Below are 13,575 nucleotides of genomic sequence, written 5' to 3' on the forward strand. Positions count from 1 at the left end.
ATTTAATTAGTTTTTATGTCCCATAAAAGACAATTGAGATTACCTATTGAGCAAAGATGCTTATATTTCTAATGGACTGTCTTTAGTCAGCGAACAGCAACATATGTTGTGACTAAAAGGGAAAAATAAATCACAGTTTCATAAAAATAATCATTATCATCATCCCTTCACAGAAATGGTGGCATTTGTACCGGCCCATAGACGAGGAGGAGGATTATGGCCCTCACGTCCAGGAGGGGGCAGCATTGTGTCTGCAGACACAGTGGCGAGGTTACAGGGAGCGTCAGAGGTTCAGGCTGTGGAGGGAGGCTGCTCTGGTGCTGCAGAGGGCGTGGAGGTTATGGCTCTACCGGCGCTGCACAGCAGCTCTGGTCATTCAGACGGCCTGGCGCTGTCATCAAGCCAGAGACACCTACTTGCGTCTGTACGGCGCTGTGGTACAACTACAGGCAATTAGCAGAGGCTTCCTGGCCAGGCAGAGGTAAGCCATTCTGTAAAACACCTGTTCCTGAGCACTAGCACCTTCATGTAATTCATCAAAAACAAACATTTTAGCATTTTTTTAAAGCTGTAACACACAGGTGACTGCATGATTTTTGCTCAAGCTGGTGAAAAGCCAGATTAATTCTAACTCCTGCCTGCAGTGTATTTGGTCATTGTTCAGTGTGCTTATTGACCAGGCTTGGTAAAAGCATGCCATTACGCAAGCAACCCAAAGCTGCTCTACGATCAGCTGAGCCACTGAGAGAAAGACTTTTTAACTTTGGTCAATACTTGAGTTTGTTCTGAATAATGTATCTTGATACTAGCAGTAGGAAGTAGTTTGACATCAGCTAAAGTTGTAACCATGCCTTCTTGATTGACAGCTTCAAACAGCTGAGAGAACAGAGACTGAGGGAGGAGAAGGAGCAGCAGCAGGAGAAGCTGCTTCAACTACAGAATGGCCAGGTGAGTCTCTCGCCAGGAGCAGAAGAGGAGCCTCCTGAGAGGATCATGGGGTTGGACCTCAGCACGTGGGAGGATCGCTCCTACGAGCAGCGAGAAAGGAGCCTCCAAATCCTGAGCAGCCACGAGGGCGCCGTCAGAGAGGAAGGAGAAGGAAGAGAACATGCTCGGACGAGAGATGGCCCCTCCAAAGCGCAAACTGAAGCATCGGACTCGACCCAGACGTCCACCGTGGTGGTGCGAGAGAGGTCCAGAACTTTAGATGAGCCCAGCCAGAAAACCACTCGGGCCAAGAGAGAGAGCCGGCGGATGAGAGAATTGGAACAGGCCAAGTTCAGCCTGGAGCTCCTCAAGGTCCGGGCGACCAGTGGTGGAGCCTCGTCCCCATCCGAGGAACGCCGCTGGTCTGTGGAGCTGGTGGCCCCGGCGACGCCACCTCTTTGTTCACCCCAGGGCACGCCTGACAGCCAGAGCTCCAAAGGCAGCTTCGAGCTTCTCAGCATGGAAGACGAGGCCCCCAAGGCCATAGAAGAGGTGACGGACAGTGAGGACCTCTGCTCCCCTGTTGCTTCAGTAGCTCCAGCAACTGAGCCCAATGTGGAGGTTGTTTCATCGAGCCCGAGGCCACTCGAACCGCACAGGACAGATGCAGTTGCCCACCAAGGCAGACAGCGCCAGACCAAAATGGATCCGGCAGCCCCCTCTGCCCCCAAACATCCGCCCAAAATGGAGAACTACCTCCCTACCTTTTACGTCCCTGCTAGTGAGAGCAGCACAGCCGTCTCCCGTCGTCCTGCTGAAGAGCCCAAACAAAATACGGAGGCAGCCGTCTCCACGACCACCTCCACCACCACTGTCACCAAGCTTCTCAAAGAGAGGCGGGAGTCATCGCGGCGACCAGTGGTGGTGGTCATCAGCATGCAGAAAGAAACACCGCTAAGCCAAGAGCTGAGTGATATTGTCCGTCCCCCTGCAGAGGTTCGAGACTCCAGGGCTCAGACGGGGGAGAAACCAGACCCGGCTCTCGTCCCCGTTTCCACCTCTGGCCCTCAGGCTGACCAGGCGGTCATCGAGAAGCTGGTGCGACTGAACGAGGAGAAGGAGGTGAGGCAGCGTAATCAGCAGCAGCAGAACGAGAAGGAGATGATGGAGCAGATCAGACAGCAGAAAGAAGTGCTGGAGCAGCAGCGTCTTTACTTCGCTCAGTACGAGAGGGACATGTTTGAAAAACAAAGAGGAGAAGCGCTGCACAGGATACAGCAGAGTCGACAGGGTGGACAAGATGTTGGTGGTGGCGCCGCAACCTCCAGGGTGCGCCGCAGACCCAGCTCCCTGCTGATCGAGAGAACACCAGAGCTCGCTCCTCCTGCCAGAACACAGTCGGACTCCACGGCCCCATCGGTGCGCTCTCCCCCGGGTGTGGACATCCAGGGCAGCGCCCCTCACCCGAAGCTGCCCCCTCCACCTGCTTCTGTTCCCAGAGAAAGACGCAAGGAGAGCAGGCCTGTTGCTGAGGGCTGGGCGCCCAAACTCACGCTGGAGTCCAAAGATGGAGGAGGAACCAGAGCGAGAGCAGCGAACAAGAAGACACCAAGTGATCAAGGCACCACAGTTAGTTTGAAGGACAAACCAAACATCTTCTTCTCTCCAAAGGACAAAGTCACATTTACAAAGTGAGTAATGGATTGATACATTTTACACTATTAAATGTACTTATTATTAGATTCAATTTATTTGCTTGCACTATGGATGTTTTTGTTATTATGCAGAACCAGTTTTTTTGCCAGGCAGCTTTTTACCTTTTTTTCGGTGCATAACAAGTAAAAGTTTTGAAATAAAAATTTGAAATGCAAAAAAAAGTACAGAAAAGTTAAAGAATCATAAATAGAATTATTGTAGGAATAATGACAATACCTTACAATAATCAAAATCCAAGAGAAAAAAAAACATGCAAAGTCACGATAACCATAAACAAATAAATGGATGAATAAATCTACACAGATAAGTTTACATTCAAGAGGTCATTAAAACAAGTTTCCATTTAATATATAACATTAATATAATAATATAATATAATATAATATATAATAGATAACTAGAATTAATCGTGGTAGCATGAATTATTCATTGGCATTCTTGTTTTTTTTACTCAATGAATTCTCTATTTGGAGCCATTACTTTATTATTAACATTATGTATTTACATTTGTTCCTCTTGTTGTCCAGCAGGTTTGACAGGGAAGCTGCTTCTAGAGAAACGCCTGCAGCCGCTCCCAGAGAAGCATCGTCACCCGTCTCCAAGCCCTCTAAAGGGGCAAAAACACGGGATGTAAGCAAACTCTCCTTTTTTAGAACAAAGCATGTTTTTGCGAGTTTGCAGGAGTGCCTTTTTTTGTGTTGTGAATGAATTAATATATCTTGGCAGCCCCAAATCTTACACCTTAAACGCCACAATTGACCGACATGAAGAACAAAATGCACTGAAGCTCTTTTTCAGGTTATTAAAGGCTCCTTTTTAAAACATGCTGTTATCACTTCTGATGAAACTCCAGGTTGGCAGAGCGGGCCAAAAAAAGAAAGCTAGAATGGCACGCACCCGCTCCGACTTCCTCACCCGCGCCCCCATCCTCTCAGTTGGGGGCGATTCAGACGAGGACTATGACGACGACAGCAGCAGCCCCCGTCATTACAGTCTGCCGCTCGCCAAACAGAGCTCCACGGAGACGGGCTTGAGAAAGTCCTGTTTCAGTGACTCTGACATGGTAACAGGCGCCATCCAAGCCATCAGTGGCCCTCTATACGGTCTTAAAGCGTGGCTTCTCTTTGACATTTCTAACCCCCTCCCCAGAGAGAGCATAGATCTACACCACTGACTCAAACTGAGCTTCAACTAATTTTCTTAAACTTTCCATAAAAGGGGAAGGCATTTTACATGTTTTCCCTTTCAACACTAATCCTTTAACTTAGTTGCTTTTCTAACACGATTGGCTTCTTTTTCTCTTACAGCTGTAACACTGACTTCTTCTCTTCCTTGTTAAATAACAATGTTTTACATGTCACTTGGTTATTGTTCCTCTCTTAGCACTCGTCACGAGTCAGACCTTGGGAATCCTTGAAAAAGGTCATCATTCACTCTTGATGGTCTTCATCATCTAACACACTCCTACTGTCTTTTAACTGCTCTTTTCCTAGGAATCCGTGTCATATATTTCATATATTATTTGTCGTGTTATTGCTTTGTTGTATCAGGATTACGATAAACTGCATGTTCACTTTTACTGATGCCTAAAAGACGTCAGGTTAATGTGGCTGGTGCAGCTCCAGGTTTGTGATGCTGCCCTCTGCTGGCTCGAACTTGTCCTCAGATCATAATGTACTCGGGGGCTGAATGTATATTCATAATAGAGAGGCTGTCTGGCTTTTTGGTCTGTTTTTAACATTTCTCCAACCTGGTGTTATTTCAGCCTGCCAGCTCTGAGGAGCAAAAGAAGATACACAAAGCCATGTCGTCAGGAGATTTGGTCAAAGAGGACTCCATGCGTAAGAACTCTCAAGATGGAAGGTTTGTTCCTCAACTCTGCATTGCTGCCACACAGAGTTTTACCTAAAAGTTTTTCTTTATATCTTGGCCTTAATATAAATTGTTAAGGTCACTGTGAGGAACTTTTCACTGGTTATGAAACAGTCTTAATTTAATAATGATGCCTCTATATGACCTATAATAATAAACGAGACAGCAAGAAGAGTGGCTATTTCTATGTAGTTCTCTATCATATTCTCAATGCTTGGCATCAGTGACACTGGGTCAAACTCAGTTGCATTAATGGGCCCGTTGGAGGAAAGGGAGTCACAGGAGAGCCAGAACCAGGACTGTGCGGGACAGACTGTCAGACCCTGCTGCAGTCAAATGAGCCGTTTTCTAAAGGGACTTTTCAGGATCACTACCGCTTTTGTCCACAGTAACCTCCAAAATCAACACAAAGTTAAAGTTCCTCGTAGTAACTTGAAGTACTGTTTTGTCACTTGTTGAAGCTATTTATATTTTAATCTCAATTTTCCATCAGTAATCAAAGAATGTCTCAATTTTGTTTTAAGTTTGAACAGGGGTCGTAAGATGCGTTTCTGGGGCAAGACTAAGTATGGGGATAAGAAGACATCCAGAGAAAAGCTGATCTGCGGGGCTGATTCCCCGGATGGAGACTATGGGGACACTGGGCCATTGCTGGGAGAGGGTGTGTTATCCAAAAGCAAATGAATAGGACTTTCACTTTGGGTGCTAAAATACTGTCTTTGAATGCACCTGAAGTACATTTGACTCACCTGCACAAATCCTTTGTTCCCTTCCACACAGCAGGTCAAGAGAACATGTCGCCCCCCTGCAGTCCTGACCTGATTTTGGATCGAGGGTTCAGAGACTTGAAGGAGAACAAGGAGCCGTCTCCCAAGGTGAAGCGGCGGCGCAGCGTTAAGATCAGCAGCGTGGCTCTGGAGCCTGCTCAGTGGCAGAACGATGCGCTGCAGATCCTCAACTGCACCAACGACTACAGGAGCATGAACGACTTCCTCATGAAGAAGGTACAGACAAACATGCTCTCTCTCTCATTCCCTCGACATATGTGGGTAAAGATGATTATATCGCCTACACGTGTACTTCAACATCTCAAAGTCCTCACAAGGAGAGTAACTCCAGATGAACACAATGCATGTGTTTTTATTATTTATGTCTCAACACTTTAGGAAGTTCATATTCATACAAAGATGACTGTGATGTTCCTGTTTTAGATCAACGACTTGGACACTGAGGACAGTAAGAAGGACACCATGGTGGACGTCGTGTTTAAAAAGGCTTTGAAGGAATTCCGTCTGAACATCTTCAACTCTTACTCCACAGCGCTTGCGGTAAGTGCTGTCAACACTGTGTACATGATTGGTAACAATATTATAAACATACTCATAAACTGTTTATAGCACTGTATAATTACACTGATCCTATAATATATAGGACCATAGTGTTTTATAATTCCCATAGTTGTAATATATTGTGATTTTTTTATAATGCATTACAATCACTGTAAGAAGGTATTATAACGTGATTATAAGTTGTTCTAAGTGGACATTAGGTGCTTTAAGTAAAGTGCAATATTTAGTTTTGTTCCTGCATAGATTTTATTATATTTGTCTCACTTAAAGCAAACATAGGAACTTATAGGAACTTATAATCACATTATCAAAAATGTGTCAAGTATCATAATAATAAGGTATTATTATGATACTTGACCTTATAAGGCATTATAAATTGCTTTATAATGTGTTATGGCTATTGTTATAAAGCATTATGAATATTATTGAGTGGTTATAACTATGATTCTACAGTGTTATACGTTGATTATAAAGTATGTATAATGTTCTATCGACAGGGGAGTCATGGATAATGTTACAATTTGATACTTCTCAAACACATTGATTAAAAGTGCAAAATTGTAATAAAATCACAGTAGTTTTACGTTATAGCAGATAAAGAATTAGATCTTAGAACATTATTTCCAAATAATTAATACTTAATACTGTGCTCTTCCTGTGACCTCGTCATCTTCCTCCGCAGATGGATGATGGTAAGAGTACCCGCTACAAAGACCTCTACGCTCTGTTTGAGGACATTTTGGAGAAGACCATGCGACAGGAGCAGAGGAACTGGAGAGAGTCTCCTGTCACGGTGTGGGTCAACACCTTTAAGGTTTTCCTGGATGAGTTCATGACCGAGTACAAACCTCTGGACAGCACACCCAGCAAGGTAAAGACTCACAGCCTCATGGAAAACAGGATTTGTGATGATGGCTAAACTGTTAAAAGATAGTTTGTGCTCCTTTAAATGTATTCTGTTCTGCTCAAAGAAATACACGTGTGTTAATTGTTGTAGTTGAATGTGTAAGAAAAGTTGTAAGTATCTTTACAAACGTTATATGTCATGCACTCTGGTGTATAAGAAGCCTTCTGGATTGTACGTTTCTAGAGATTTTATCCTCATTTTACATGATGTTTATATTTCCAAATAATGCATTTATATACAGTGACGAAACTAAATAAATGCAAAAACGTATCTGTTGTTCTGTTTTGTGTTTTATTCTGTTTTGTGTTTTATTTTACTACAGCAGGTACCTAAACCTGAACGCAAAAAACGGAGGAAAAAGGACACAGACATTGTGAGTCTCTCTTCATCCTCATCATTATTCAGAACTAACAGAGGAAAGACAACACTTTGCTTTAACAGCCAGTCTTTTACACCCCGCTTTGCTGTTTAGAATAACAAGATATAAACACACCAGCCACCAGAATAGAAAAGGCTATTAAAACAAGAAAAATAAAAACATGTAAATGTGAAAGGAAATATGCACGTGAACTTCAAATGAACCTGAACTTGTGCTCTGCTGTTCTCTGCAGGTGGAGGAACATAACGGCCACATCTTCAAGTCCACCCAGTACAGCATCCCCACATACTGTGAATACTGCTCATCACTCATCTGGATGATGGACCGTGCCTGTGTGTGCAAATGTGAGTGTGCTTGCAAAACATCACACAAGTTTAGATTTAGCAGTCCTTGAGAATCCCTGAATTTCATACAGTGGATCTGAGAAAATTGATCATTTTTTTGATAAGCAGTTTTGAAGAGTAAAATATTCAGGTGCTGAAATAATTAATTATTGATTCAATTGACAGAAAATTCACCCTCTACAATTTGAATAAAGTGATTGTCATTTATCAAGGAAAATTCCCCATATTTGCTGGTTCCAGCAAATTTACTGCTTTTCTCTATTTTCCAAATACTTCCGATTATCAACAGATTCATTGATGATAAAAAATAATTGTAAGTTGCAACCCTAAAATATATGTGACGTTGAAATTGCAATATGTGTTTATTTATGTGTTTGTAGAAGCACCAACATCTCTCACACGGAGGAAAAACCCCTGTGATTAATATTTGGGTTGATACAACAGTAGTTTTAATAGAAAAAATGTCACTACCATTTCTCAACTTGACATGAACATGAGTAAAACTAAGACGTCAGAAACTGATTGATAAAAACTCTAAGAACACCGGTCAGTTCAGCATGGAATGAATCAGCCATTTGGGAGTCTTGCCAGTCTGACTCAGGTTGCCAGGTTGTAATTGGCAAACATTCTGAGAAACCAGAAACATATTCTCGACCTGTGGTTGCCATCAGTGGCAAAAAAACGTATTTAACATATAAAAGACAAAGACAGCAAAAAGTGAACCATACCCTATTTGTTGCGTTGGTGACATGTAAATATCGCTGTTACAGTCAGAACCGAAACCAGAAAATACTGCACGTGCGTTGGTGCATTACTCTCGTGCGCAAAGGAATCTGTTTGAGCGACAAAGGAGAAGCAAAGTAAGTTGTTCAACTGCAGGGTGAAAAGTTGGACTAACCCGTCAACATCACAAATCGATGTGCAAAATGTATTCAACTGACGAAGAACCAGATGAACCTGAACAAAAAAACAAAAGAACATTTGTGAAGTCTTGGGAGGCGAAGTATTCCGGCTTTGAGTTTTGGCAACCAAAAGCTTATGCCAACCAATTTTAAAGGTTGGAAAGAAGCCCTGTGTCCACAGTGATGTCTGTGAGTGCTGAAACCGTGCCATTCTCTCTCTCGCACACACACATAAACTCATTCAGTCATATAGCCAACATTGTCCTGATGTAACCAACTCCAGAATATTAAATACATTTACTATCAGGCAATGTGTTTTGAAAGAAACAACTTCTCATGCCAAATCTATGTGACCACAAATAGACACAAACACCCTCTCCTCCACTAAGGCATTCAGTGAACTTGTACAAACACACCATGTCTGTGTTCGAGCTGTTTTCAGTCTGGCCTCACAGAGCGAGCCCCGCCCTCTCTCCCTTAATCAGATTGTTTTCAACTGGACTCATGGGGTCTGGGGCGCTGTCTCTGCAGACTGTCCTTTATTCCCACAGGATGTTTTCCTCACTCCAGCCAATACTGCCTTGGTCTCTCAAGCGATAATATATACATTTATTTTTTTCTTTTGTACCAACTTCTGCTGAATAATGAGGAGGCGCTGCCTGTCTGTGGATAGAGGAAATGATCCGTTTGATTTTTTTGGTTGTGTTCATCCAGTGTGCCGGTACGCCTGCCACAGAAAGTGCTGCCAGAAGACGACCACCAAATGCAGCAAGAAGGTGAGTCGGCCATATTGTGCGCCCGCCAACAATGTCCCAAGACACTTAATTGTTTTTTCTGTGGGTTTATTTCCAGTAGGTAGTGTTAGTACTGCAATCTAATACACTGGCAGTGATATTTCTTAAAAGACATACCTTTTTTTTAATACGTGAGCAATTCTTATAAGCATTTTAAAATATTAGTCTTTGTTTCTTTGTTCAAGTGTGTGCATGTTTTTGTGTTTAACAGAGTGTATTATTTGTGTCTCGTAACAGTTTGATCCAGAGCTTTCCTCCAGACAGTTCGGAGTGGAGGTTTCTCGTCTGACTAATGAAGAGAGGACGGTGCCCCTGGTAGTGGAGAAGCTCATTAACTACATTGAGATGCATGGGCTCTACACTGAAGGAATATACAGAAAACCTGGCTCCACCAACAAAATTAAGGAACTTAAGCAGGGACTCGACACAGGTGAATGATTCTAGTCGCCTTTAAAACTGAGAAACATGTGTGGGGAAGGATTAAATGTGATTACTAAGTGTTGGTTTGTCTGCACCATAGCTATATATTAGTAGCAGAATGGACATTCCCATTCAAATCATCTTAGCAGGAAGGTCAGAGCGGCGGCCATTTTTATGTTTGTTATAGCGGGCTAACTTCAATATAAACTAAACCGACTTACAGCGAGTTACAGAATCACTGAGGTGAGGTTTTGCTGTAACGACTAAAACAAGCAGTAAATTGAACAACTTAACGCTTCATCCTCACACTTTTGTCACAGCGTAGGTAAACAAATTGCTATCACCAGATGAGTGACAACTTTGGTCGGCTCATTTTCTGTAACCAGTGTAGCATTAAAGTATGTTGGAATAAAAAAAACAGTTTGCTAGATAACTTGTTAGTGAGCTAATTAGCTAGCTAACTAGCGAACAGCTGTCTGGTTAGCTAGCTACTGGCTAATTCCACCGTGCTTTAATGCTACATTGCTTACATGAACAGTGGGCTGGTGGCCTGCGCCCACTTTTCACGGCAAACTGCGACAAAACTTTAGGTCTCCACTGACAGGTGTTCTCACCATAACAACAATCACCGTTTTCTCTTGTAACAGTCAAATGACCCCAGATGTTTATTTCTATGGTCTCCACTCTCCTCGTGACCACACAGATATTAACAGCATGAATCTGGACGACTACAACATCCACGTTATCGCTAGTGCTTTCAAGCAGTGGCTGAGAGACCTGCCTAATCCTCTGATGACCTTTGAGCTGTATGAGGAGTTTATACGTACCATGGGTAAGTGATCAGTATTAGGTATCCAACTCCATTGGGTTTTCAAATCCATCACATTGGAGATTGTGTCCACAATCGCAATGTATTATTGTGAACAGCAGTATTTGTTTGCTGTAATAGTAAAGGGTGATTTGTCTTGTTGAAATGCCTCCCCAGCTTTGCAGGATAAAAAGGAAACGATCAGAGGGGTGTATTCAGTTGTTGACCAGCTAAGCAGAACTCACCTAAGCACTCTTGAACGCCTCATATTTCATCTTGTCAGGTAAAAATCAGTTCTTATGGTAATCCTTAGAGTAGGATTTATTTCCTCCCTGGTAGACTATTCTAATACTAAATTAATTCTTTCCAGGATCGCCTTACAAGAGGAGACAAACCGTATGTCAGCTAACGCCTTGGCTATAGTTTTTGCTCCCTGTATCCTGCGCTGTCCAGACACCATTGATCCACTGCAGAGTGTCCAGGACATCGGCAAGACGACTGCGTAAGAACACACTTCATGTATATCTAATTAATTCTCTGCCTTTGCCTAAAGGCAGTGGTTCACAAAGTTTGGGGCGGGAGTGGATCCTAAATTAATCTGTTTCATGTGGGAGCAATTGACAACACTGTATGCAAGGCTACCAAGATCAGTCAAAACCAAAGTCAGCAGAACATATTGTCAGGTCCTCTGTCATTGACGATGAACGGCCTTGTGTCATTCTTTTCTAAAAGCTCAACTTGATAGACAGACAGAGAGATAGAATTACATTTTTTTTTTTTTAAATCAATTATAACTTACACCATGTTATTGTTTCAATAAAATGATTGTTTACTTGGTTTATTTTCACTGCAGATTTCCTCAATAATGGTTGAGAAAAACAATTATTGATTTGTTTTCTGTTTGAGAGCCACTGTATACTTATAAATCAGACTTTGTAGAAAAGGGTTTGCCTTTTGATTAAATAAATATGAACTTATCGTTTTGCTGTGCCATTGTTAAGCATTTCCAGTCCTTCTGAAGTGTGTTTTTCCACTCCTTAGGTGTGTAGAACTTATCATTTGTGAACAGATGAATAAGTACAAAGTTCGACTAAAGGACATCAACAGCCTGGAATTTGCAGAGAATAAGGCCAAGTGCAGACTGACCCTCATTCGACGGTCGATGGTAAGATCAAATGATATGACAAATATACTGTTATCAGAAGAATCAGCTGTTTGCCTCGTTTAATCCTCCTGACTGAGCCACCCTAAAAACTCCTTCCCTGATTTTCGCCTTTGTAAGCTGTTTTTCTCCTCTCCAGATTGTCCTCCCTAACCTGTCCTTTCCTTTACCCAGAAACCCGTACTAATAGCTGTTAGATTTATGAGCATAGCGCTCACTGTGGTATGTATACACACACGCACACCATGGATTACATCCCCAAATTATCATCCAGTGGTGATGTTGTTGTGGTGCCGACCTCTGCATAGTCTCATCTCTTCAAATATTAACATCTGCCTTCTCCATCCATGAAGCATGACTCATCACTTCACTCAGCTTCTGTTTGTTGTAACTGTCTCTTGTGGATGAAAGTCATGACATCATGCAATCGCTTGTCATTGGATCTACATTATGCCTCTTTGAATATGGAGCATAAAAAGGCAATTTTGTTTAGCATATTCTATAACTTGAGTGTAGCTGATGTGTAACAAAGGAGGCCAAAACCACCAAAGGTTGTTTATTTCCATTTTCATTATGTAAGTTTACACATTTTAGTTCTTTCTCAGAAAAACAACAACCTGAAGACATTTATTTAGTTGATTTTTATTTATAATAAGTGCATTGCAAACAGTGTAGATCTACTTAAGCAAACAGAGACAATGCAGACAATAACAATGTTAAATGTTCATTTAAGTTCTGCAATTTTGTTAGATTTATAAATTGTTGTATTTTATCAGATGCAAAAAAAGAAATGAAACAGAAAAAAAATTATATCAGCATTATATATCGGCCGCCCATATCGGTATTGGCCATTGAAAAACCGCAATCAGTCGACCCCTGATCTTTATCTCATAACAGTGATATTGTTTCTACTATTAGCTTCACTTCTAAGAACTGAGATGTGCACATCATCTGCCACTCAGCTAGAAAGGCAGCAGATCAGTTGCTAGAACCGACCGACCTTGATGCCGCACATTAAAACCGACTTTTATGAACTTGTCATTACTGATTCCTCCTCTTTTTACTTCTCACTTTTGCTTTAAGCAGACAAATGCAGCTAAAAAGGTAAAGTTTGTGTATCGTTGTATCTATATTTCGTGTTTGATCAGTTATTCAGTGCTGCTGTGCTGTTCATGTGGTTTGTTCACTGCATGTGTGAGTGAGTAGCTACTTGCTAAAAGTGGAGAAATGTACTGTATATGACAGCATAACCGTTTTCATTTAGTGCTGGTCAGCGGCTTTCTTTATTGAGCATAAACGTTGTATTCACATGGTGTGAAGAAAGCATCTGCCTCTGACTTGTTTCTCAGGGAAAAGGCCATGTGCAGCGACTGAGCTACCACACGCCCTCGCCTCCGGTTAGTCCGCGGCTCCCATCTGTGGCTGAACCCGTGATAGAAAAGAGTGGCAGTGAAGAAGGAGAGGACACATTTTCCAAATTTTCAGAGCATCAGCAGGCAGCCATGCAGCAGGAAGAGAAAGTGCTGACAGAGCAAATTGAAAGCCTGCAGAAAGAGAAGTAAACACTGTCACTGCACTTACAATGTTCTGAAAACAACTGTTTCTTGATACGTAAATAACTCCAGATTATAAGAAAAGTGTAACGGGACAATAACTGTTTTGACGAACTGAATTTACAAAAATAACATTTCCAATTTGCATGTGTTATTATTGTTAGCTGTGTCTCAACATGTGTGTTCAGCTCATTTGTTCATCTAGATAATGTTTGCCTCTGCAGAGAGGAGTTGACTTTTGAGATATTGACTCTGGAGCCACGAGCGTCGGATGATGAGACCCTTGAGTCGGAGGCTTCTATTGGTACAGCCGACAGCTCTGAAAACCTCAATGTGGACTCTGAGGGAACCATTTCTGACTTCTCTGGTATGTCGCTATGCAGGAAATCACAACTCACCTTTCAGTTTGCTGTTTTTAATATATAATTGGAGAGAAAAGATC

General features: G+C 42.2%; 1 protein-coding gene across 8 annotated transcripts in view; it reads left to right on the forward strand.

Moving 5' to 3' along the window:
• The window catches only part of myo9aa (myosin IXAa), a 105,019-nt gene that overhangs the window by 89,831 nt on the left and 1,613 nt on the right, over positions 1-13,575 (forward strand). For 5 of the 8 annotated variants that reach the window (XM_079157949.1, XM_079157952.1, XM_079157955.1 and 2 more), the window contains 19 exons: positions 174-481; positions 867-2,618; positions 3,171-3,273; positions 3,497-3,706; positions 4,409-4,506; positions 5,040-5,176; positions 5,296-5,519; positions 5,727-5,843; positions 6,547-6,735; positions 7,094-7,144; positions 7,383-7,494; positions 9,111-9,172; positions 9,428-9,620; positions 10,314-10,442; positions 10,596-10,701; positions 10,789-10,920; positions 11,460-11,583; positions 12,930-13,138; positions 13,358-13,500. In XM_079157949.1, coding sequence (XP_079014075.1) covers positions 174-481; positions 867-2,618; positions 3,171-3,273; positions 3,497-3,706; positions 4,409-4,506; positions 5,040-5,176; positions 5,296-5,519; positions 5,727-5,843; positions 6,547-6,735; positions 7,094-7,144; positions 7,383-7,494; positions 9,111-9,172; positions 9,428-9,620; positions 10,314-10,442; positions 10,596-10,701; positions 10,789-10,920; positions 11,460-11,583; positions 12,930-13,138; positions 13,358-13,500 — 4,399 coding nt within the window. The remainder of the gene's footprint in view (positions 1-173; positions 482-866; positions 2,619-3,170; positions 3,274-3,496; positions 3,707-4,408; positions 4,507-5,039; positions 5,177-5,295; positions 5,520-5,726; positions 5,844-6,546; positions 6,736-7,093; positions 7,145-7,382; positions 7,495-9,110; positions 9,173-9,427; positions 9,621-10,313; positions 10,443-10,595; positions 10,702-10,788; positions 10,921-11,459; positions 11,584-12,929; positions 13,139-13,357; positions 13,501-13,575) is intronic. The other 3 variants (XM_079157951.1, XM_079157956.1, XM_079157950.1) reach the window with 2 other exon arrangements.

This window comes from Pholis gunnellus, assembly GCF_910591455.1.
Source record: "Pholis gunnellus genome assembly, chromosome: 1".
Taxonomy (NCBI): Eukaryota; Metazoa; Chordata; class Actinopteri; order Perciformes; family Pholidae; genus Pholis; species Pholis gunnellus.